This window comes from Acartia tonsa, chromosome 4, assembly GCF_053477335.1.
Source record: "Acartia tonsa isolate MP-2025a chromosome 4, ASM5347733v1, whole genome shotgun sequence".
Classification (NCBI taxonomy): domain Eukaryota; kingdom Metazoa; phylum Arthropoda; class Copepoda; order Calanoida; family Acartiidae; genus Acartia; species Acartia tonsa.
In genome coordinates, this window is record NC_137263.1 from 16,381,961 (window position 1) to 16,407,621 (window position 25,661).

Genomic DNA, 25,661 nt, shown 5'->3' on the forward strand with positions numbered 1-25,661 from the left:
TATTAATGAATATGATAAATATTTGGATATGTAGACAGAGGAAAATTTCTCAATTTAGGTTGCTAATATGGGCCTAATTTATTGGTCAGTATATCCATCCAGTAGGAGGGGTAAGGATGGGGTAAAGGGGGTTGATGGCCAGCTACGAGTTTCTCTTGATTAGAGTTTATGAAAATCTGGTGCAACATCCAATTAATAATATATTTGTTGGCATATTCTCCAATTTATAATTGTAGAATTAACAAATGTCAGACACAACATAAGATACAAATAAGTTTCTTTTTTTTTATATCTTAAATCAGGCACATAGGGATGGTTATTAGTTATTTATCTCATCATATTATAGACAGCTTTCTGCGGATATTAAAATGAAAAAAAAGTTATGGTTGAAACCAGTTTTGTTAGACTCATAGGTCCGAAAGCCTACGATAACAAAACTTTTCAAAGTATCTGTAGTTAATTGTCTGTAATACGATGCTATCGAAGCCATGTTGGAATAACAATTATCTTATTGCCGATTTTGTGTATTTTTTTTGTTTTTAAACGGTCAATAATTTCGAAACGAGTTGATAACTTTTTCATCTACTGAATTGACAGCACTGCTGAAGTACCGGTCGGCTTGGTGGCCGTTTACTAGATAAACGAACTGACCAATAAATGACAGGAGAAGTAACAAACTAAAATGTCGACAATTTTTCCCCTATGATAGTATCCACGTTTATTTTACATGTTTTAACATATAATTTTATTTAAAAATATTCAATTTGTGAAGGAAATAAATATCTTTTCGAGAATTTAGATTATTGAATTAGCCAATTAAAAATAAGTTTTACACCTATTCGTCCTAATTATTATGTGTTTGTGTGTGTTTAAGTGTGTGTGTGTATCTGCATGTTTGGTTCTGTGTGTGTGTGTGTATTGCTGCAGGGTCTCCAATCCGAAATACAAACATAATATCCAGAAATGGTGTTCAGACATTATAACTAAATTTCATATTAGAACTTATAAGACTATTATTTCAGTTTTCCCCAATGAACTAGGCCAAAGAACACAATTCTTAAAAAATATTTTAATTACAGAAATGTATATCGAGTTTTGAACCTCAGAGGTGCTTTATATAGTTCCTGGTCAGGTTTTTAGCTTTTGTTTTAAAACCAAGTTCCATCAAGAGGGTAGGGGTGAAGCCGCTGGGGCCAAATTAGTATCATTATAATCTCTCGAACAGACGAGATAATTGTAAAACCCTTCATTTATGATTTTTAGTTTCGAAAATCTTTACAAAATGTTTTAGCCGTCTATCTTGAATAGTAGCCGAGAAATTCCAACTTGCTCTTTCTAACAGAAGGACAGACTGATGGACATTTTAAATTATGGAGTAGTCACACAACTTTAAAAGGTTTTAAAAGATACTTTACCTATCACAAAAGCTCTAAAAGTAACAAGCTTGAAAATTTTCCTTAAATTTTAAGTTGTTTTTACACTACCAACGGCTTTATAAGTAAAAGTAAAAAAAGTTTTGATGGTGGGAGATTTTTTTTGGGGGGGGGGAGGGAGGGGGCGGTTGGTGGTGTACCACTCTCTTAAAAAAATAGCTGAAAACCTTCAGAGGTCAGTAGTTTTATTCCCCGAAGAGTAGAGCCACATCGGTTTAGTGGTTACTGAGATCTTAAGCTTCAGACAGACAGATATCGTTTTACTTTGTATTATAGATAGTAAATCAATACTACTTTATTGCCTGTATGCCAATTTTTATTTGTAAAGATAAATAATAAGAATCCTATTTTTTTTCTTTGATAATAAATTACTGATGAATACAGGATCGCATTGTAGTCATTTAGGCTTTTCAAAATATTAAGGGACCAACAAAGAAGGATAACTAATTTTTGTCACGCGCTTGATATAGTAGTAGTTTTTATTATGATTTTATGATAATGTAAAATAAAATATTTCTTAGCAACTATGATGGTATACCTGTCCACATAACAAACATAGTGCGCAATGGATATAAAATATACGTGGATATTATGACAGGGGAAAATTGTCCTCAATTTATGTTATTAGCATGGTCATTTATTGGTCAGTTCATTAATCCACTGGTAGGGGAGGGGATGTGGTACAAAGGGTGGATATCGATATTTTAGCCAGCTACAAGTTTCACTTTATTAGATTACATGATAATCTGGTGTAAGGTCCAAGTAATAATATATCCATTGTGCGCAGCAACCAAATTGAGACACAATTCTACGATGACATGAACTCAATAGACTGAGAATATACGCTAGTTTAAGTAAAAGGGCATTCCAAAAGATGATTCAATATTTGGTTTAATCATATCCTTTTTTTACTTTTTAGCACATAAGCCTTTTAAAATTATTTGTGAAACTGGACACATGTACAATATATACACTGTACAAAAAAGGACTCAGAAATAGCCTACAATCAAAAGTTCCAGTACTTACTATTTACAATTAAAAAATAATTATATAATAAATATTTTATGTAGAGCTATGCTCCTTTGCTTTCTTTTATCTTAACTCTAATGCCCAATTTAATTTATATTTTATAATTTTTATGTTTTAAAAAATTCATGATTTAAAATTATAATTGTCAATTGGTGATGTCGTAAGAACCTTTAGGTTACAATAACAGTTTGGTTGCCAAAAAATTGTCTTTAAACACCATATAAAATTTTTAATTTTTCTACTCAATGAGTTAAAAGTTACGGCATTAAAATGAATAATTAAATGGATATTAGGCTAAAAAGTTTTCCAGTAGAACCTGGTCTCAACCATACTGTAAAATCATGTATAGCATCGAATTGCAGACATTTTTCCACGAATATTAGAATAAAATTATAAAATTAATACCAGTTTTGTTAGCCTGGGATTTCGTCCAACAAAACTGGTTTTGAACTTTTAATTTTTCATTTCATTATTGATTGAAAGCTGTCTATAATACAATGCTATAAAAACTATTTATTGATTTAAGTTGATTTAGATTTGTCTGAATTTGTTACAACTACTGAACTTTAGAGTTAAGTGATTAAATTTCAATTTTAAGTTTGATTAAATAAAATGATATAGGGTTTTATTTTGCTTGAATAGTAAATTTTGTTGATTTGGTACTTTTAATGTTATGTTTGAATTATTAAAAACTTAGTTTTTATATTTTAAGTACAACATTTTAAGAGGAGCAGAGTAGAATATAACTTTCCTGTTAAACAAATTCATTGGCTTATATATGTCGATATTAGTTGAAACTAAAGTTGTTTGTTAGATTACATACCAATGTTATTATTGAAATCAAGAGTTCACAAAAATATGTATCCTAATGATGACAATATTCTAATAATGTGAATAGAGTCGTCTAACAAAAATTAAAGTTGCCATAGATAGGAAATATTTTAAGGCCTGGCTTTTGCGTCGACATTGACATGACTTCAATTTACTTAGATCTAATATTTTCAATAAAATCTTACTCTAATTTAAAAATTAAACTACAATATTGTTGTTTTTTTTTATATAATGTGAGCATAGAGGTTTAACTGGGTAATGGTGCAGCAGAGTGACCTTGACAAATAGTTGCACTTTCTTATATTCGCAAATAAAGGAGGGAATATTCTCAAGTGGGAGGGGGTGAGTAGAGGGGGCGAAGAGACCACTTGCATTCTAATGTTTTCTATTACTGAGACTCAACTCACTACATATCTGTATACTAGTGGCTTCGCCCCCTCCCTATCTAGAGGAAGGGTATGCCCGAAGAGTTTAGGTGTTCCCTCTCAAAATTTTCTTTCAATAGAAATTTTTTTTGCAGGAATTGTTTTAAGAAAGGTTGACTAAAAAGACATCCCCCTCTGCCCCTACAAATAAGTCTAAAGTTAGTTTTTTAGTAAAAGAATGAATACATAGTAGTAGGCAATGAATTTCTTTAAAGATTATAAAATTAACGAAAGGTTTCGTGATTTATATTTTCTAAATCTACTTGATGATTGATCATATAACTGCTGTAGAACTGATATTATACTCTTTAGTGGAGTATTTTTATTGCAACTAACTTTATCAGTTGCTCAAATCAAGATTGAATAAATTAAGTTCTACAAAAATGTAAATTCTTTTGCTAAACCTTTTTTATATTTTTTTATTTGTTAGGTTGAGGATGCCGAATACTTCCATACTTTACCAGAGAATACTGTTTTCATAGTCCTCAGATCTGGAGAGGCCTGGGCTCCTGCTGGAGAGGATATTGTTACACAAGGTTAGTCAAATTTATAGGTCTCAGGTATAGTCAGGTATAGGTACATTGTCATGTATTATGGACAGGTATAGGTCCATAGTCCTCAGATCTGGAGAGGCCTGGGCTCCTGATGGAGAGGATATTGTTACACAAGGTTAGTCAAATTTATAGGTCTCAGGTATAGTCAGGTATAGGTACATTGTCATGTAATATGGACAGGTATAGGTCCATAGTCCTCAGATCTGAAGAGGCCTGGGCTCCTGCTGGAGAGGATATTGTTACACAAGGTGAGTTAGGTTTATAGGTCTCAGGTATAGTCAGGTATAGGTACATTGTCATGTAATATGGACAGGTATAGATCCATAGCCCTCAGATCTGAGGAGGCCTAGGCTCCTGCTGGAGAGGATATTGTTACACAAGGTGAGTTAGGTTTATAGGTCTCAGGTATAGTCAGGTTTAGGTACATTGTCATGTAATATGGACAGGTATAGATCCATAGCCCTCAGATCTGAGGAGGCCTAGGCTCCTGCTGATATTGTTACACAAGGTGAGTTAGGTTTATAGGTCTCCAGTATAGAATTAGACAGGTATAGGTTCAAATTCCTTTGATCTTGAAAGGACTGAACACGACGAAGCCCAATCTGTCCTACTTTTAATTTCTACGTCATATAAATGAGGGATTATCCATCTCTTTTTTAGGGATTTTCTTTCCCACTTCTCCTCTCATCTCCTTCATTTTTATGACGTCACAGAAATCAAAAGTAGGACAGATTGGGCTTCGTCCTGAACACCTGTAGGATATACAAATGGTGAATCGTCAGGTTCAGAGTCCATAGACCACAGGTTTGTGTCCTTAGTTGTGTTATCAAATTAGTCAGGTAAAAATAAGGTCTTTAATCCTTTATATGCTTTTGCTTCTTGTGAGGATACTTTTAAACAAGTCCTGTCCATAAATCTATAATATTTAAGCTTCTAACGGATTTATGATTATTACTCAAAAAGTTTTTCTTAAATTGATAAAGAAGAAAAAATATTGGCATTCATTAAGCCCTAAATCTTTAATTTTTACTGAAAAAAATTTATTCTTCTTAAATGAAATAAAATTTTTTTATTTCAGTTGTGTCTACAATACCCAAGATAGTGTGTGAAACCCTGGCTGCTCTGGGACTACAGGAAAGTCTGGCTCACAAACAAGAATTTTTAAATTTGTGTTTCTTAAATGAAATCACGTCTAAAACTTCTGAAATGTAGTTTAATAATTTAAATATACGTAGCAAGGGAATCGTTCTTGTATTTCCAAAAAATAGACTTCTTAGCAGTTCTAACGGTATGCGTAACATTTTTCTACTATTAACACAAGTCGCGCAATTTCAATTTTAATAATGTCCGCATTTTTTTTGCACATCCTTTAGCATAGGATAATAATTTTAAAATAATTGGATAAATTGTTTAAATTTTCAACTGTGTTGTAAGAGTCCACCCTGGTATACGTCTTTGCACATATCTTTAAGGCGCAAGGCAGATAAGAGAGCTCCATAACACCTTCTTATAACAAATACTCTTTTATAAAGGATAAGCAAAAACTAGAGAAGGCTGGATCAAACATTAATCTTGGATATTCCAGTGCACACACACACACACACACACACACACACACAAACAAATACTAATAAACATACACACAAAATCCTCATACCATAATTTAAAAATAAACAATTTCTGCTGCTTTTGAAAAAATTAGGTTAGTTTTAAAAAGTGCTTTTAAGTCCATTATTCAAGTAAAAAATTTAATAGAAGCTTAATTGAAATAATATCATCCAATCCCCTAGAATAGAAATTAGCCTGAACCTGTGATCCAAATGGATATATTGACAGAGAAAAATTTGTCCTCATTTATTTGTCAGTTCATTCATCCAATAGGAGAGTAGGGGATGGGGTACAGAGAGTGTAAAGGGGTGGAAGGGAGATTATCGTTAAATAGCCAGCTGCGAGTTTCACTTTATTAGAGTACATGATAATCTGGTGTTACATCCAAGTAATAGTAAATAGATAGGATTCCCCCTAAAGTGTCACTTGTTGTTTCTTTATGCCTGAATAATAATATGCCATCTTGACGACTTATTATTATTTGTTATTATCCCTAGTAGTTTTTACCCCTTTTCGGTCAGATTAGAAATCCACAGTCACTAGATTTCAGATTTAAATCTGTCTCAATATGACTCTTTGTTACCAAAGTTCAGATATGACAAAATTTGACCAAAGTTCAGATTTCAATCTGAAATTTAGTGACATTATGTCAGGTTATTTTCTCATTTTTGGCAATGCAAACAAATCTGACACAATATCACCAAAAGTCATATATGACATTTAGTGACATAGAGTCAGAGTTGGGGAAATTACCATATCTGACACATTGTTGCCAAAAGTCATATATGACATTTAGTGAAATAGAGTCAGAGTTGAGAAAATTACCTAATCTGACACATTGTTGCCAAAAGTCATATATGACATTTAGTGACATAGAGTCAGAGTTGAGGAAATGACCTAATCTGACACATTGTTGCCAAAAGTCATATATGACATTTAGTGAAATAGAGTCAGAGTTGAGAAAATTACCTAATCTGACACATTGTTGCCAAAAGTCAGATATGACATTTAGTGACATAGAGTCAGAGTTGAGAAAATTACCTAATCTGACACAATATCACCAAAAGTCATATATGATATTTAGTGACATAGAGTCAGAGTTGGGGAAATTACCTAATCTGACACATTGTTGCCAAAAGTCAGATATGACATTTAGTGAAATAGAGTCAGAGTTGAGAAAATTACCTAATCTGACACATTATTATCAGAATTCATATATGACATTTAGTGACATAGAGTCAGAGTTGGAGAAATTACCTAATCTGATACATTGTTACCAGAATTTATATATGATATTTAGTGACATATAGTCAGAGTTGGGGCAATTACCTAATCTGACATATTGTTACCAAAAGTCATATATGACATTTAGTGACATAGAGTCAGAGTTGAGATAATGACCTAATCTGACAAATTGTTACCAAAAGTCATATATGACATTTAGTGACATAGAGTCAGAGTTGGGGAAATTACCTAATCTGACACATTGTTGCCAAAAGTCAGATATGACATTTAGTGAAATAGAGTCAGAGTTGAGAAAATTACCTAATCTGACACATTATTATCAGAATTCATATATGACATTTAGTGACATAGAGTCAGAGTTGAGAAAACTACCTAATCTGACACATAATTATCAGAATTCATATATGACATTTACTGACATAGAGTCAGAGTTGGAGAAATTACCTAATCTGATACATTGTTACCAGAATTTATATATGACATTTAGTGACATATAGTCAGAGTTGGGGCAATTACCTAATCTGACATATTGTTACCAAAAGTCATATATGACATTTAGTGACATATAGTCAGAGTTGGGGAAATTACCTAATCTGACACATTGTTACCAAAAATCATATATGACATTTAGTGAAATAGAGTCAGAGTTGAGAAAACTATCTAATCTGACATATTATTACCAAAAATCATATATGTCATTCTGTAGATGCCGCATCTAAGTTTCAAATAAATTAAACATGAGAACACTACTTTTGAAGAGAAGCTTTGCTCCCAAATATATTAAGTAGTCTTACTTATGTATATGAATAATAATTTGATACACACACTGACCTTGACAGGCACACCTCCTTTAATTGGAGTAAGGCTTACACTCTGACTTTCAAGGTGAAAGTCATAACCATCAAAGCCCAGAATTAGGCAATCTTTATGCATTATTCAGCCTATTTTTAGCAATATATTCGCATATATGGACCATGTAGGCACATCTATTGTAATTTAGCAATGTTATATGTTTATATCCAACCATATACCTATTGTAAATTTTCTATTTAACTATTTCTGTATATAAGCCATATTTAAGCCTATTTCTCAGATAACTTTCTTATCCAAAGTATCCCAACAATTTTACACTCACGCTAAACATACAAACACAATCTAGAAACAGACAACCCTCTAAATCCAAGTATTTAGTTTTCTTTATTTAACTCGCAAACCATTCAGTTCTCCCTCTTCTCTCCTGGCTTGAGTAGGTAATATGGCTTAGTTTATTTAGCATGCATTGTTTAGTTTAAATTTAGGTTCCTCTATATATCTTATTCATTAGTAAGTCAATCTATCTAAGTAGATTAAAAGAAAATTTGTTAAACAAAGAAAAGATTTCTGGGAGAAAATAAACACTCAGCCATAGACGTCCAAGGGGGGGGGTAATAGGGCGATTACCCCCCCCCCATTTAAAATTTACCCCTACCCTGGGGGTGCCGTAGGCACCCCCAACTATTTAGGAGGGGGTATTTACCCCCCCCCAAAAAGATTTTGGGGGGTTAAATACCCCCCCCAAACAATTTTGGGGGGTTAAATACCCCCCTCCAAAATAAAAAATCTCTAACAAAAAAAATTTTTACGGGCTTCACGCGCATTTTTAATACTAAATTTTTAATAAAATTTTAATTACTCCCCCTAAAAATTTTACCCCAGGGGTAAATTTTGGGGGGGGAAACAAATTTTACCCCTGCCAACAGATTTCAGTGGGGGTAATTACCCCCCCCAAGCAAATTTTACCCCTGGGGTAAAAATTTTGGGGGGGGTAAAAAAAATTTGCGGCGCGCTTCACACGCCATTTTACCCCCCCCAAAAACGAATTACCCCCCCCTTAAAAAAATTTTACCCCCCCCAAAATAAAAAGCTTGGACGCCCCTGCACTCAGCATTATATCATTTTGTATGATGACTGACATACTGAAATTCAAAGTAAATTACATACCAGATGCTCAGAGCAATGGGAAAAAAAATTTTGAAGCTGTTATCCAAAAAAAAGTTTAGCCAATACCATAATAAAAGGCAGTCCGACTGCCATTTATGTTTTCTGTAAACGAAAGGAAATTTAATTTTGATATTATTAACTACAAAAATTTTGTAAACCAAAGATATGGGGAAACATGTGAAAAATAAAAAAAAAACAAGGATGACAACATCCATAAGTAGCGAAGCACAAAAAATTGTAGATTGGAATACGTAGAAGTAGATTTAAAGTGTATTTATTAAAATAATGAATAGATTTATTAATTAATTACCCCCCCCCCCCAAGCAAATTTTACCCCTGGGGTAAATTTTTTTGGGGGGTAAAAAAATTTGCAGCGCGCTTCACGCGCCATTTTACCCCCCCCCCCAAAAAAAAACGAATTACCCCCCCCAAAATAAAAAGCTTGGACGCCCCTGCACTCAGCATTATATCATTTTGTATGATGACTGACATACTGAAATTCAAAGTAAATTACATACCAGATGCTCAGAGCAATGGGAAAAAAATTTTTGAAGCTGTTATCCAAAAAAAAGTTTAGCCAATACCATGATAAAAGGCAGTCCGACTGCCATGGATGTTTTCTGTAAACCAAAGGAAATTTAATTTTGATATTATTAACTACAAAAATTTTGTAAACCAAAGATATGGGGAAACATGTGAAAAATAAAAAAAAACAAGGATGACAACATCCATAAGTAGCGAAGCACAAATTGTGAATTGGAATACTTAGAAGTAGATTTAAAGTGTATTTATTAAAATAAAGAATAGATTTATTGGAGAAAATAAACATGAAACCTTGTTTTATTTTGTATGATGAAGACGGTTAAAGTAAATTACATACTAGGATGCACATAACAATGGCAAAAAATATTTTGAAACTGTTAATGCAAAAAAGTTTTAAAATTGGACCAAAAATACAAAAGATATGGGGAAATATGTCAAAATATAAAAATAGCAAAAACCTGCTAAAAGGCAGTTTGGCCGCCATTGTTTCTTTTCTTAGAACACCAGAAATTTAATTTTAATATCTTTAACTGAAAATTTTTAGAAAATTGGACCATAAACACCAAAGATATGGGTAAAAATGTGAAAAATATAAAAATAGCCAAAAACCTGCAAAAAGACAGTCTGACTGTCATTGTTGATTTCTTCAAACGACAGGAAATTTAATTTTGATATCTTTAACTGAAAAAATTTCGAAAATCAGACCATAAACACCAAAGATATGGGGAAAATGTGAAAAATATAAAAATAGCCAAAAACCTGCCAAAAGAAAGTCTGACCTTTATTGTTGTTTTCTTCAAATGACGGGAAATTTAATTTTGATATCTTTAACTGAAAAAATTTTGAAAATCGGATCATAAACACCAAAGATATGGGGAAAATTTGGAAAATATAAAAAAATAGCCTAAAACCTGCTAAAAAGCAGTCCTACCGCCATTGATGTTTTATAGTTAATTGTGCTCCTTTATGATGGGAATGTTGTCAAAAAATTTGAGCCTTCTATCTTATATAGGAGCCGAGAAAATCATGTTTCCCCCAATTCATTAATTACAGACGGACGGACATCGTGAATTATATAGTAGCTACTAATAAAGATGAACACTGGAGCTATGGGGGAAAATATAAAAATAGTCAAAAACCTGCTAAAAAGCAGTCGGACCGCCATGGCTATTTAACAGTTGATTATGCTTCTTAATGATGGTAATGTTGTCAAAAAAGTTTGAGCCTTCTATCTCATATAGAAGTTGAGAAAATCATGTTTTCCGCACTTTTTCAGACAGACGGACGGACGTTTAGCTACTAGAAATGTAAGAAAATATTATCATGAGAGAATGTGTGTGTGTGTGTTGTGGTGTGTGTGTGTGTGTTTCTCTGCGCGCGCAACTTTACGGTCAAACAGTAGTGCGATAGCTGTTATAGTGAAGACACACAGATTTTTAAAATTCAAAGTAAAGTTATTTTTAATAATAAGTTAATAGAAACCAAAAAGAAATCCAATGAAGATCAAACTATTATTCTATTTTTTATTTAAATATTGCTTTAAACAGTTTAATCCAAATACTAAAATGAAAATGTTTGAGTTTTAATTGTTTATTTAGCAATATTTAAACATAATTCTTTAATCGTAATCAAAGACAAAAAAATTTCTGGAACAAAAAAAACCCGTCAAAATCGACTTTTTAGAGCGACTGAAAGGTAAGAATTATTTAGTAAATGAATCTTATATTTAATTTTAAATATGTACATTTAACAATATTGAAAACGTTTTGAATGCTAAGAGGGAAATGGGCGGAGTTAAAATTGGCTTGGGTTAGGTAAAGTCACAGAGTAGGGATGAGATTATCTTTGGGTAAAGTGTAAAATGGATAGGGGTGTAATTCTACTCATTTGTGTATTATTTGAATTTTCAAACACTAGAAATAAATCATATCATGTTTTATAAACTTAATATAAAGTTGTATAAAAACTTCAGCATGCATTTAGAATACTCACACTACTTTTTAAAAATCAATACAAAATTTAGGTTTATTTGTAAATGTGTCTACTCGTATTCACAAACTTTATCTATATTAAGTTTAAATGTATAAATTAATTTTTAAAAAATCATTTAAAACATGTTTTGGTTTTCAATCTTAGGTTAGGTTTTGGCTTTAATTATGACTATTTGACTATATGGATTGTTTATATATTTCAACAGAGACTAATATTCTAAAAACTAAAAGTTGAATTTTCAATAAGTTCATTATTATTTAGTTTGATTAACCTTTTAAATAAACCTGCAAATGTACTGTACCGGTAACGCATCTGCTCACTCATTGTCGAAAATGTTTGAATCTTGGCCCAACTGTGGGTTATAACTAGAGATGGTAAAAATGGTTCATGCGCGACATAAAGCAATTGAGGCTGTCATCTTTATACTAAAGTAACAGGATGTTTGTGTATCTGTGTGTCTGTCTGTACCGAAGGATCTCGCTAACTGCTGAACCGCTCGGGTTCTCCTTAACAGGGTAGCTTCTCATAGGTCCCAGGAAGGCTTATAACTATTTTCTTCAGGGGGGGGGACACCCCCCCCCAAAAAAAACAAAAAAAATTATTTTTTAACTACAAATAAAAATGATGGGGGGGGGGGCTTTTTAACAACAAAATATGATCTAATTATCCGATTGATCTGATTTTTGGTATACTGATTCCTGGGACAACAAAGTACAATATCATAAGCGAAGCAACTCTATAATCAAGTCATAAAAATGTAAGTATGTCCTTAAACATTATCCCGCATCAAGCAATTTTAACAAATTTACTTATAATTTTGCTTCGACTATTATACATTTATATTCTGATGACTCAGTTCTAAAAACCTTACAAGTGTTAATGCCCTTTTGTCCTACCGTTTCAGAGCTTCACTTTTGTGGATGTTGTCATCCTTGTTTTGTTTGTAACCTAAGATTTTGAAAGCTACCGAACTGATTGAGTTCTTTATTTTAGAGAATCTTCACATTGGTCTTACTTTTTAGGATGGTTTTATGCTATTTTGTTTCCTCCCTACCCCTTCAAATACAAAGCTTCTAAATGTTAGGTATGCAGCCGCTAGTATATCAAGTGTCAAGTAATTAATAGATTAACACAAGGATGACAACATCCATAAAAGCGAAGCACTGAAATGGAAAGACAAACGGACATTAACACTTTTTTTAATTTTGGTAATAATTTTGGTAATAATTTTGGAAATAATTTTGGTAATAATTATAGAGTTGCTACGCTTTCTAAATCACCATGCAAAATTTGAAATCGATAGGACAATTCTAACATGCCTAAATTAACGAAAAAAGCTATCCATTAAGGACGGACGGACGGACCGACCCTAATTATAGAAAAGCTTCGCTTTTAATAAGAACACAAAAGCTTACACTTTACTTCAATTCATTGATCTATCCCTACTCAACTTAGATTTGTTATGTAAATAAACCACACGGACGCATTTAACAAGGGCAACATCTACACTTTACTTAAGAACAAGCATGACAACATCCATAAAAACGAAGCTCTGGAACGGTATGACAGACGAACATTAACTTTTATAGAGTATCAGAACTGAATTTACAAAATATAAATATAAAAGTTTTGACAAAATTATATGTATTTTTTTTTGTAAATACAGAATTCTGTTTAAGGACATACTGACTTTTTTAGGACTTGATTATAGAGATGCTTCGCTTATAACATTGTGTTTTATTGTATTAGGAATCAGTACTTTAAATTTCATATCAATCGGATGATTATATCAAATAAAAATATGTTGTTTAAAAAGATAAAAAAAAATCAACATGTTTAAAATGAACTTACGGACATTCTGGTAACGATTATAAAGTTGCTACGCTTATTAAATCGTACCTAACTACTACTGAAATCATCATTCAAAGTTTGAAATCAATAGGACAATTCTAACTTGCCTAAATTAACGAAAAAAGCTATCAGTTACGTACGGACGGACCAACATTTATAATAGAAAAGCTTTGCTTTTAAAAATTAAGTCAAGTAGCGCTGATATAATTAAATCTATCTATACATTTATTACCATGCACAATTTATCTCTATGTAGTAAAGCTTTTTTTCTGTCTATAAGATGTGCAGCTACATAGAACTAACTATTATATACCCTCACCCAAACAAATTTTGAAAGTACATTAGATCCCTAATTTAATAAACCAACCAATCAGATTTCATTTAAATTCCCCAATGTTGTTTGGCCAACGAATAAGAAAACGTAAATATAAAACTTTGGGAACAAGTGTTTTAAACAGCTCATTGTCCTCTCTTTTCCTCTCTCTCTCTGTCATACTAACATAACAATAGCATTCTGTAATTATTTCTAATAGAAGAAATACCGCAGCAATATATGTTTCTTATTTTAATAATATACAGCTATAAAATAAAAGTGCACTTCAAACTAGCTATACTTATTCTAACCAAGTACAATTTCAACAATAAGTAGCACAGCAAAACCAGCCAACTATTTATCGTGCAAAGCTTGAAACTAATGCATTGCAATGGGACAAAATTTATTAATTACGGATGTACAGACTTAACCTAATTACCTCCTAAAAACTCGTAGTATCAAGGACGTCCAAGCTTTTTTTTTGGATAGGGGGGGGGGTAGTCATCCCTTTATAAGTAAAGTTTAATAAAAGTATAGTTTTTAATCCAACGAATAGATCAACGTGATTTTAAAACTTTGGATACTTTACCCTCCTCCCTGAAGATATTTAAATTGATTCTCTAAGTAATATCCCTGAAAAAATAGATTGACGATAATATGTCTGCCAAGGCTATCATTTTAATAGCTATGTAGTCGACGACTATATTAATTTGAACTTTTTTCCACTTCTATTTTTAGCAAAGCTACTCTATAATTATCTTTGTCCTTTAGACTGTTCGTAACTTTATGTGGGCAATGCTAATGTTTAAGATAGACCGCTTAAATATTTGGTACTAAAATTTTTTTTCACTTCTATTTTGTAGCAAAGCTACTCTATGATTATCTTTTTCCATCAGTCCGTCAGTAACTCTAAGTGGGCGAAGCTAATATTTAATATTGACCCCTTAAATATTTGGTACTAAAATTTATTTCATATTTTTTTCTTTTCTGTATCAGCTGACCATCCTCTCTAATAATAAGTTTTTTGCTTTGTTTCTTTTGGATATTGTCATCCTTGTTATTAATGTTGCAAAGTCTAGTATTTACAAACTGGATATTTCCACCCTCCCTTTTTAAATATGCTTGAACGCCCTTGAACAAGAATGACAAGCATGCATCTTTATAAAAAAAAACGCATTGAATACTACGCTTCTTAGATTGTACCTAACTGTTTGAATCATCATAAAAAGTTTGAATTTGATAGGACAATTATGACATATCTAAATTATTCAAAAGAGCTATGCGTTTTGAACGGACATATGGAAAGACCAACCAGAATTATAGGAAAGCTTAGAGTTTTAACAATTGTTACTTATGCATAGCTAACTTCTTTTCAGGGATCGAAAGGGATAAGACAATGGCCGATAATTTGATGTACATCCCCAATGATGGTACACAAAATTACCCCTTCTGTAGATTACAATTATTGGTTGAAAGTCCCCAAAGTTTTTTAAGAAGTTTGCAATGAATAAGAAAACATTATCATAAGACTTTGGGGACTATAGTAATAAAAAGCCCAATGTCCCCTCCCTCCCCAACTACTATACTGTTTTTTTTTCAGAGAAAGAGGGGACAATGGGTTGTTTATTACACTAGTCCTCAAATTATTATAAAAATGTTTTCTTATTCGTTGGCTTTTCAACTTTGGGCTCTTTAGTTAATTTTGATTTGTTGTTTCATTAAGTTGAAAGTTCAAACGTTTCAACCAATAATTTTAATCTAATTCTACAGAAACGGTGATTTTGTGTATAATCATTGGGGAAGTACATCAATTTATCAGCCATTGTCTTATCCCTTTAGATCCCTGTTTTTTTTTAAAGCGACTTTGTATAATTGGGGTCGGTCCGGTTAGCTAGAATTATCCTATTGATAATCAACAAATATTAAATTTTTTTATAAATATGTTGTTGGCGTAAATCTTGTTTCTTGATGTAAATGAAGGGAAGTGGGTAATAACTTCAGAAAAAGGGGAAGGAGATTGTGGGCAAATTTTCACTTAGAATTGTTTGTTAGTATCCAATCCCTTTTCCCTGGTTTTACTACTTTGGAGCTTCGCTTTTGTATGTTTCCTCGTCAAAAGAGAAGCTATTTATATAGTTAGGGTCTGTTTGTCCGTACATAATTGTTATATTTCATTAATTTTACATTTTAGAATGTTCTATCCATTTCAAACTTTTCATAATTATTTTATAAATGTTATCAGAAAGTCCACACATCCATTTAAAACATTTTATTTTTATCAATTAGTTCAAGTGTCCTTTGGTATGTTTGTTTAGGTGAAATTTTGGAAAGTTGAATATAAGGGGGGGGGGGGGGCTGAGGTGCATTTCCTGATATTCATTTTAGTAGACTGATTTTTAGATAATGCTCTTACTTGAGGTAGCCTAGCTAAAAGATGACCAATATCCTTGGTCAACTGTCTATAATTAATACTACAATTAATCCTTCACAGCATAGAATCCACCTGCTTTTCAGAGACGTATAACATTGTCAGTGATAAAAGGGATAAAACAATGGATGATACATCAAAATACCCCTTCTAAATTCTATAATTATTGGTTAAAACGTTTGGACACTGCTGGTATATTAATTGACTAATCAAATTTAATAAAAGTACCCAAAGTGTAGAGCGAATGAATTAAAACTTTGGTATTATTGTAATATACAGTTCAATGTCTCCTCCCTCTCTTTTTGACCAGGGAGGGAGGGGACATTGGGCTTTAAATTACGCTGGCACCCAAAGTTATCTTCGGTTGACAACACTTACAGGTTATAAATTTTGATGTTTTTTTTTACATTAGAAGAGTGCAAATTTTTCAACCAATAATTTTATTCTACAGTAGGATTATCTTGTTTATCATCATTTGGGATATGAATAAATGTTTTGTCCATTGGTTTATCCCTTGAATTCCTGTTAAATCTTTAAGGTTTTTTCATTCATTGGCACAACAACTTTAGGGACTTTTTACTCATTTTGAGTCTCCAAATGTTTTAACTACTAACTATAATTTACAGAAGGGGTAATTTTGTGCATCATCATTGGAGATGTATGTTAAGGCGGGTTGATTTTCCACTTTTTTGTTTACACAATTTTTTTAGTAAAAGTCCCCAAAGTTGTTAAATCCGCGAATGAGTAAACGTTATTAAAAAACTTTGGGGACCAGTGTAATAAATAGCTCATTGTTTCCTCTCTCTCTGGACAATGCGGTGATAAAACTTTGGGTACTTTCTTATTCCCTACTTTGACATTGGGCTGTTTATAACACTGGTACCCAAAGTTTTATGATAATGTTTTCTCATTCGTTGGTTTAATAACTTTTACAAAATTATGATTGGTTGATTTATTAAATTGAGTGTTCAAACGTTTCAACCACTAATTTTAATCTTCAGAAGGTGTAATTTTGTGTGCTATTGATATGTACATCCATTTATCTGCCATTGTCTTATCCCTTTGGATCCCTGCGTATAATTAGATATTGCTATTTTGTTCAGGGATCTAAAGGGATAAGGCAAGGGCCGATAAATTGTTGTTGTATATCCCCAATGATAATACACAAAATTAACCCATCTGTAGATTGAAATAAGTGGTTAAAACGTTTGAACACTCAACTTTATGAACCAATCAATAAAAATACAATAGATATCCCTAGAGCTGGCGAGACATAGAACAAGGAAAGGTTATTATAAAACTTTGGGGAATAGTGTATTAAAATGCCCATGGTTTTTCCCTCCCTGTATTTTGTTTCTAATTAGCGGGTACACCCCTAAAAGCCTCTAATGGGGGGGGGGGGACGAATCAACTCCTCTTAATATTCAATTTTAGTTTTATAAAGAAAAGGTAAAAAACATCTTTTCAGGACCTATGAGAAGCTACATTGTTAATTAGAACCATACTGGTTCAGCAGTTAGAGAGATCCCATTGTATTAACTTACAAACTGACACTCTCATATAGACATCCTGTTACTTTTATATAAGGAGAAACAAATATATGAATTGTTACTTTCAATAGATAGATAGTAAAGTTTAAGTTTTAAAAGGAAAAAAAATATATTAAAAAAACTATATTAAATTTAAATAGTTGGAGAAAATATTTTGTGTTGTATCTTTTTAAAAGCGAAGCTTTTCTATAATTAGGGTCGGTCCGTACGTCCGTCCGTCCGAGATAGATAGCTTTTATTCGTTAATTTAGGCATGTTAGAATTGTCCTATCGATTTCAAACTTTGCATGGTGATTCCTGTAGTAGTTAGGTACGATTTAGAAAGCGTAGCAACTCTATAATCATTACCAAAATGTCCGTACGTCCATTTTAAACATGTTGATTTTTCTATTTTTTCAACATAAATTTTTATGTGATCTAATTATCCGTTTGATCTGATTTTTGGTATATTGATTTCTGGGACAACAAAGAACAATTTTATAAGCGAAGCAACACTATAATCAAGTCCTAAAAATGTAAGTATGTCCATAAACATTATCCTGTATCAAGCAGTTTGGCAAAAAATTTACTTACACTTTTGCTTCGACTCTTATACTTTTATATTCTGATTATTCAGTTTTGACACTATACTATAAGTGTTAATGTCCGTTTGTCCTACCGTTTCAGTGCTTCGCTTTTATGGATGTTGTCATCCTTGTTTCTTTTTATCTAGTATTCCCACCTTCCTTAATATTATAGATCATTCCATTTTTCTTTATTAAAAGCGAAGCTTTTCTATAATTAGGGTCGGTCCGTCCGTCCGTACGTCCGTCTGTCCGAGATAGATAGCTTTTATTCGTTAATTTAGGCATGTTAGAATTGTCCTATCAATTTCAAACTTTGCATGATGATTCCTGTAGTATTTAGGTACGATTTAGAAAGCGTAGCAACTCTATAATCATTACCAGAATGTCCGTACGTCCTTTTTAAACATGTTGATTTTTTACTTTTTTAACAACAAGTTTTTATGTGTTTTAACTATTCGTTTGATCTGATTTTTTGTATAATGATTCCTGGGACAACAAAGAACAATGTAATAAGCGTAGCAACTGTATACTCAAGTCTTAAAAATGTAAGTATGTCCTTAAACATTATCCTGTATCAAGCAGTTTTTCAACAAATTTATTTACAATTTTGCTTTGATTCTTATACTTTTATATTCTGACTATTCAGTTAAGACACTATACAAGTGTTAATGTCCGTTTGTCCTACCGTTTCAGTGCTTCGCTTTTGTGGATGTTGTCATCCTTGTTTAGATATCCTTTCCGGTTAGTTTTTTTTCTAGATAATCGTTTTTGTGGTTAAATTTTTGTGTTATATAACAATCAATTTATTTGCATAAACCACAGAGGGAGTGGACATTGGACTGGAAATTATACTGGTTCTATAATCTCTAATTTGTTGGCTTAAAATCTTTGAATATTATTTAAAAATATTGATTGGATGTTACATGCCAAACATACAGACTGAAAGTTTTAAAAATTTTCATTAGAAATTGTGTAAAAGTTAGAAGAACACTTTAGATTATAAGTACTGAGTCATTTAAAAAAAGGTTTTAGTAGGATTATAATCAATGTTACTTTGTGTTTCGTGCAAAAAAATTGGTGACAGCTAGGAGTAAAAAATTACAGTAAAGATATCTAATTAATAGTATTAAATTTTTCCTTATTTTTTGCATCAAAGGGGTAGTTGCAAGAATTGCATTTAAACTTGAATTTAGTGAACTGCATATTTTTTATGTTCAATAGTTTATCTAGAGGACATACTTTTTTAATAATTTAAATTTTCTACCAGATAGTTTTAAAAATATCAAGACTTGAAAATTATATATGGTAGATGGTATTTTTGTAACTTATGCTTGCCATCAAACTTTTTTAATGCACTTTATGCAACTATCCCTTTAGATATTATATGTTTTTATTTGTAATCATTTCTAATTAGTATACCTATTATTTTAAAAATTTAGAATTAATTTAACACAAAATTTTAGAATCACTTCAATGTCAGGTTGTTATTTTTTTTAGTCTGGTGTTGAGGTGGTTTTGAAAATCTTAAAACTACATCATAACTTATTTTTAAATTGTTGATGAACAGTTTTTGATGCAGTTACCACACAAACAAAGAAATGAGAAACCAAGAAAGAGACAATTTTCAATAGAATAACTTAATAAAAAGATTGTTACATAAGTACAAAATCGTTTATGATAGTTACTTCTGTTGACCCATTTGCACAACTAGAACAACCAGAATCTTTTGAAGAGTACCATCATTTAATTTTATAGTTTTATATTTTTTAATTAAATATTTTTTAATTTTGTAAAATTTATTGCTATTAAAATCAAAATATCAGAATTATTATTTGTTTAAATAAAGAGTATGACTATTTGTCATTAAGAGTCAGATTAGAGTATGACTATTTTTCACTTGAATTCAGATTAGAGTATGACTGTTTGTCACTAAAAGGCAGTTTAGAGTATGACTGTTTGTCACTAAAAGTCAGTATGGAGTATGACTGTTTGTCACTAAAAGTCAGTTTAGAGTATGACTATTTGTCATCAAATATCAGATTAGAGTATGACTGTTTGTCATCAAAAGTCAGGTTAGAGTATGACTGTTTGTCATCAAATGTCAGATTAGAGTATGACTGTTTGTCATCAAATGTCAGATTAGAGTATGACTTTTTATCTTTAAATGTCAGATTAAAGTATGACTGTTTGTCATCAATTGTCAGATTAGAGTATGACTGTTTGTCATCATATGTCAGATTAGAGTATGACTAATTGTCTTCAAATGTCAGATTAGAGTATGACTGTTTGTCATCAATTGTCAGATTAGAGTATGACTGTTTGTCATCAAATATCAGATTAGAGTATGACTGTTTGTCATCAATTGTCAGATTAGAGTATGACTGTTTGTCATCAAATGTCAGATTAGAGTATGACTGTTTGTAATCAAATGTCAGATTAGAGTATGACTGTTTGTCATCAAATGTCAGATTAAAGTATGACTGTTTGTCTACAAATGTCAGATTAGAGTATGACTGTTTGTCATCAATTGTCAGATTAGAGTATGACTGTTTGTCATCAAATGTCAGATTAGAGTATGACTGTTTGTCATTAAATGTCAGATTAAAGTATGACTGTTTGTCACTAAAAGTCAGTTAGGAGTATGACCATTTGTTATCAAATGTCAGATTAGAGTATGACTGTTTGTCATCAAATGTCAGATTAGAGTATGACTGTTTGTCACTAAAAGTCAGTTAGGATTATGACCATTTGTTATCAAATGTCAGATTAGAGTATGACTGTTTGTCATCAAATGTCAGATTAGAGTATGACTGTTTGTCATCAAATGTCAGATTAGAGTATGACTGTTTGTCATCAAATGTCAGATTAAAGTATGACTGTTTGTCTTCAAATGTCAGATTAGAGTATGACTGTTTGTCATCAATTGTCAGATTAGAGTATGACTGTTTGTCATCAAATGTCAGATTAGAGTATGACTGTTTGTCATCAAATGTCAGATTAAAGTATGACTGTTTGTCACTAAAAGTCAGTTAGGAGTATGACCATTTGTTATCAAATGTCAGATTAGAGTAGGACTGTTTGTTATCAAATGTCAGATTACAGTATGACTGTTTGTCATCAAATGTCAGATTAGAGTATGACTGTTTGTCATCAAATGTCAGTTTACAGTATGACTGTTTGTCATCAATTGTCAGATTAGAGTATGACTGTTTGTCATCAATTGTCAGATTAGAGTATGACTGTTTGTCATCAAATGTCAGGTTAGAGTATGACTGTTTGTCATCAAATGTCAGATAAGGGATTAACTGGGCAAATTTTGAGGGTCAATTTAATCACAGATTACGATCTTAATCACCTGAACTTTGCTCACATTGAGTCAGATTCGTCAGATTATAATCTGAAATCCCCCCTGACAGATTAAAAATTTGGCGGCAAATCCTGAGTAATCTGAGTTTTAGTACCTTTTTGCGCAAAAACACAGGTTTCGTCAGATTACAATCTGACGAAATGTAATCAAATGTCAGAGTTGATTGATGAGGGGCGGGCAGATTAAAACCTGAGGAAAACCTGTCAAAACTCAGATTAGACAAGGTTTTGTCACTACTTGTCAGATTTAAAAACTACTAGGGTATTATTTTATTAGATGGGCTGGCGCATCATTTATCAGTACAGCTTCTTTTAGATCATATGCTAATTTAGGATTCCATTTTGTACTGTGGAAATATGTACATACATATTTTTTGAGTTTTACTCATATCTTTAAAATGTGTATTTACTATAATGTACAAAAGAAAGAGATTTGATCACATATTATTAATTCAACTTTTAGAAGTAGTATTTTAGTGTTTAATAACCCTAGGACTTTTTTAAATACTGTACATTCTTGATCTGCCTGGTATCTGTAATGTTTCCCTATGCCAGATGTACAATTGTAATTGCCAACTAACGTATATTTTTATATAATATATACACTTTGTCACTACAATGGATATAGAATATATGTGAATGTATTGACATGGGAAAATTAGGTTGCTAATATGGACTTCATTTATTTGTCATTTCGTTCATCCTGTAGGAGAGAAGGGGATAAATGGAGGGTATCGTTATTTGAGTCAGCTGCTAGTATTACTTTATATGAGTACATGAAAATCTGGTGCAACATCCAAATAATAATAGATCCATTGTCACTACACTAAAGAAGCCAAATTATTTGTCTGAAAATCATCTGCGTATGTATATGGTATAAAACATATATATTATTTTAGACCTGTTCCTTTATTCAAAAAGCACAAAAAAATCATGGATGGATAAACGGACAAAGTGAGTTACAGAGCAAATGTTCAGTAGTCAATAAAGAAGGGAAGGAAATAAAAAAAAAAGATTAGAAAAAGACCTATTTTTCGCGTTTTTTCTTCAGTGAAGTTTTCCCTGTGCATAATTGGATCTTGGCTATTCCAGATTATTTGTAGGCCTTCTTATGCCGCTTAAATTGGTGTGCGGGTATGATCTGTACGTTCAGCCGTCTGGCAGCTAGCAGCCTTTAAAATTCAGATGTTTGGAAGTATTGATTACCAGTAATATTTTACCGCGAACTGCAGTAGATCCGATACTTCTATGTTTTTTTGGCACTATTCAAAAAATAAAAAGTCTGGAAACTAAACAAGTCTAATGTATATCTGTATTATTGGAGTTGTATATATTTGCAGGAAGAGAGGGGACATTGTGCTCTTTATTACACTAGTCCTCAAAGTTTTATCATAACCCTTCTTATTCGTTGGCAATAATAACCGTGGGGATTTTTATTGGTTTGTTCATTTAGTTGAGTGTCAAAACGTTTCATCCACTAATTGTAATCTACAGAAGGGGTAATTTTCTGAATCATCATTCGGGATGTACATTAATTTATCGGTCATTGTCTAATCACTGATATATTGGTGTGTGTGAGTAAAGGTATTGCACAAACATATTCCTAAAATGTCATAAAAATATGGTCCTAGGACAAACACAGGAGTCCCAAACGTCGTAGTGGACAAACGCAGGAGTGGACCCTTAACCTAACCTAACCTATTTAAACCATGTTTTAGTTTTTTTTAAATGCCTAACCCCTGCGGGGGGCTTATTTGTATATTCATATCTTAACTCAACCTAACCTATTTAAACCATGTTTTAGTTTTTTTTTAAATGCCTAACCCCTGCGGGGGGCTTATTTGTATATTCATATATTAACTCAACCTAACCTATTTAAACTATGATTTAGTTTTTTTTAAATGCCTAACCCCTGCGGGGGGCTTATTTGTATATTCATATCTTAACTCAACCTAACCTATTTAAACCATGTTTTAGTTTTTATTAAATGCCTAACCCCTGCGGGGGGCTTATTTGTATATTCATATCTTAACTCAACCTAACCTATTTAAACCATGTTTTAGTTTTTATTAAATGCCTAACCCCTGCGGGGGGCTTATTTGTATATTCATATCTTAACTCAACCTAACCTATTTAAACCATGTTTTAGTTTTTATTAAATGCCTAACCCCTAGGGGGGCTTATTTGTATATTCATATCTTAACTCAACCTAACCTATTTAAACCATGTTTTAGTTTTTATTAAATGCTTAACCCCTGCGGGGGGCTTATTTGTATATTCATATCTTAACTCAACCTAACCTATTTAAACCATGTTTTAGTTTTTATTAAATGCCTAACCCCTAGGGGGGCTTATTTGTATATTCATATCTTAACTCAAACTAACCTGTATAGAAATACTTACTTAAATTAATATTTTATTCTCCTGCGTTTTTCCACTCCGATGTTTGGGACTCCTGCGTTTGTCGTGGAACCAAAAATATGACAGGCTATAATGTTTTTGTGTCTGTCTGCTCTCCTGTTTTTTCTCTATTTTTTCTCAATCAAACTAAATTTTCTGGGAGGGAGGGAACATAAATAGGCCCAAATACTTTGGGTACATTTATTACCAACTGTCAGTGACCAAACCTTTTCAATAATAATCTTACACTTTGAAAGGGGCGATTTTGTTAATCATAATTCGCTGAACACATACAGAAATATATCCTGTTACTTTTTATTTTATTTAAGCTTTTATCTGATTTTAGTATATTGTTAGTGAATGTGTGGTAATAATGTTTTTCTTATTCATTCAAAACCGATTAATATCCGGTGGATTAGAACCGGTTCTCATCCATACGAAAAAACTATGACTAGCATCGTATTATATTCAGTTTTCTACGAATATAAAAATATACAATCATAAGATTAAAACCATTTTTTAGCCCGTACCTTCGGCATCTCTATGCTAAAAAAACCTGGTTTTAATCTTATAATTGTACATTTTATAACCGCGGAAAGCTGTTTATGATACGATGCGAGAAATAACTTTTATTTGATTATATGAAGGGATTTAAGACAATGGCAAATAAACTGTTGCACAACTCCAATGATGATACACAAAATTACCCCTAACCAAACTATCAAAATTCAATAAAAGTCCCCAAAGTTGTTGAGACAACAAATAAGAAAACGTCATTACAAAACTTTGAGGACTAGTGTAATAAACAGCCCAATGGCCCCTCCCTCCCTGAATGTTAATACTCTGTAATTTTCTGTACAGTTTTGGCTTTACTTGTTTTTTTTTTACTTCGGCCCCTTTTTATTAACTTTGGGTAGAATATCTTGTGTTTCATGGGGATAAGGCTTGTGTAGAAAAAAGCTTTACCTCCAACTTTCACTGGAGTCAAAAGGAATACATTTTGGTTTACCAAAATTGGAGGATAATTTATCTTAGTTGTTATATCCATTAAATTTGAAGAGTTAAAAAAGCAAATAATAACCTAAAACCATTTTAAAACTTACAAATAAAATAGCCTACCCCCCCCCCCCAGGAAATATTTAAAGCTTTCCTAAAATAGAGAATAATATATTGGTTCAAAAGTTATCAAAATCTTAAGCTACAGACAAAAAACCTTGCTACGTTATATAAAAGGATATTAAATTTTTAGTAAACTGTGTCAAAAAATTGTATTCAAATTAATTACATCAAGTATTTTAAATAACAGTATTAAAATTGTTGACATATTTATTCAGATGAATGTTTAAATAGTTGAATGATAAAGTATTATGATGGTTGGTAGCAAGTAGGTAGGTATAACCATAAGTAGGTCATATACCTATTATATTCAGGTATATAAAGGGATAAGACAATGGCCGTTAATTGATATTCATCCCAAATGATGATACACAAAATTACACGTTCTAGAGATTAAATATCACAGACGAAACGTTTGAACACTCAACTTA

General features: G+C 31.9%; 1 protein-coding gene across 2 annotated transcripts in view; it reads left to right on the forward strand.

The window, feature by feature from the left end:
* Drep2 (DNA fragmentation factor-related protein 2) overlaps window positions 1–25,661 on the forward strand; it is a 69,468-nt gene that overhangs the window by 25,786 nt on the left and 18,021 nt on the right. For both annotated transcript variants that reach the window (XR_013878410.1, XM_080156708.1), the window contains exons 4-5: window positions 4,149–4,254; window positions 5,351–5,403. Coding sequence is in view for 1 of the 2 variants with exons in the window: in XM_080156708.1 (XP_080012834.1) it covers window positions 4,149–4,254; window positions 5,351–5,403 (159 nt within the window). In the remaining variant the exon portion in view is untranslated. The remainder of the gene's footprint in view (window positions 1–4,148; window positions 4,255–5,350; window positions 5,404–25,661) is intronic.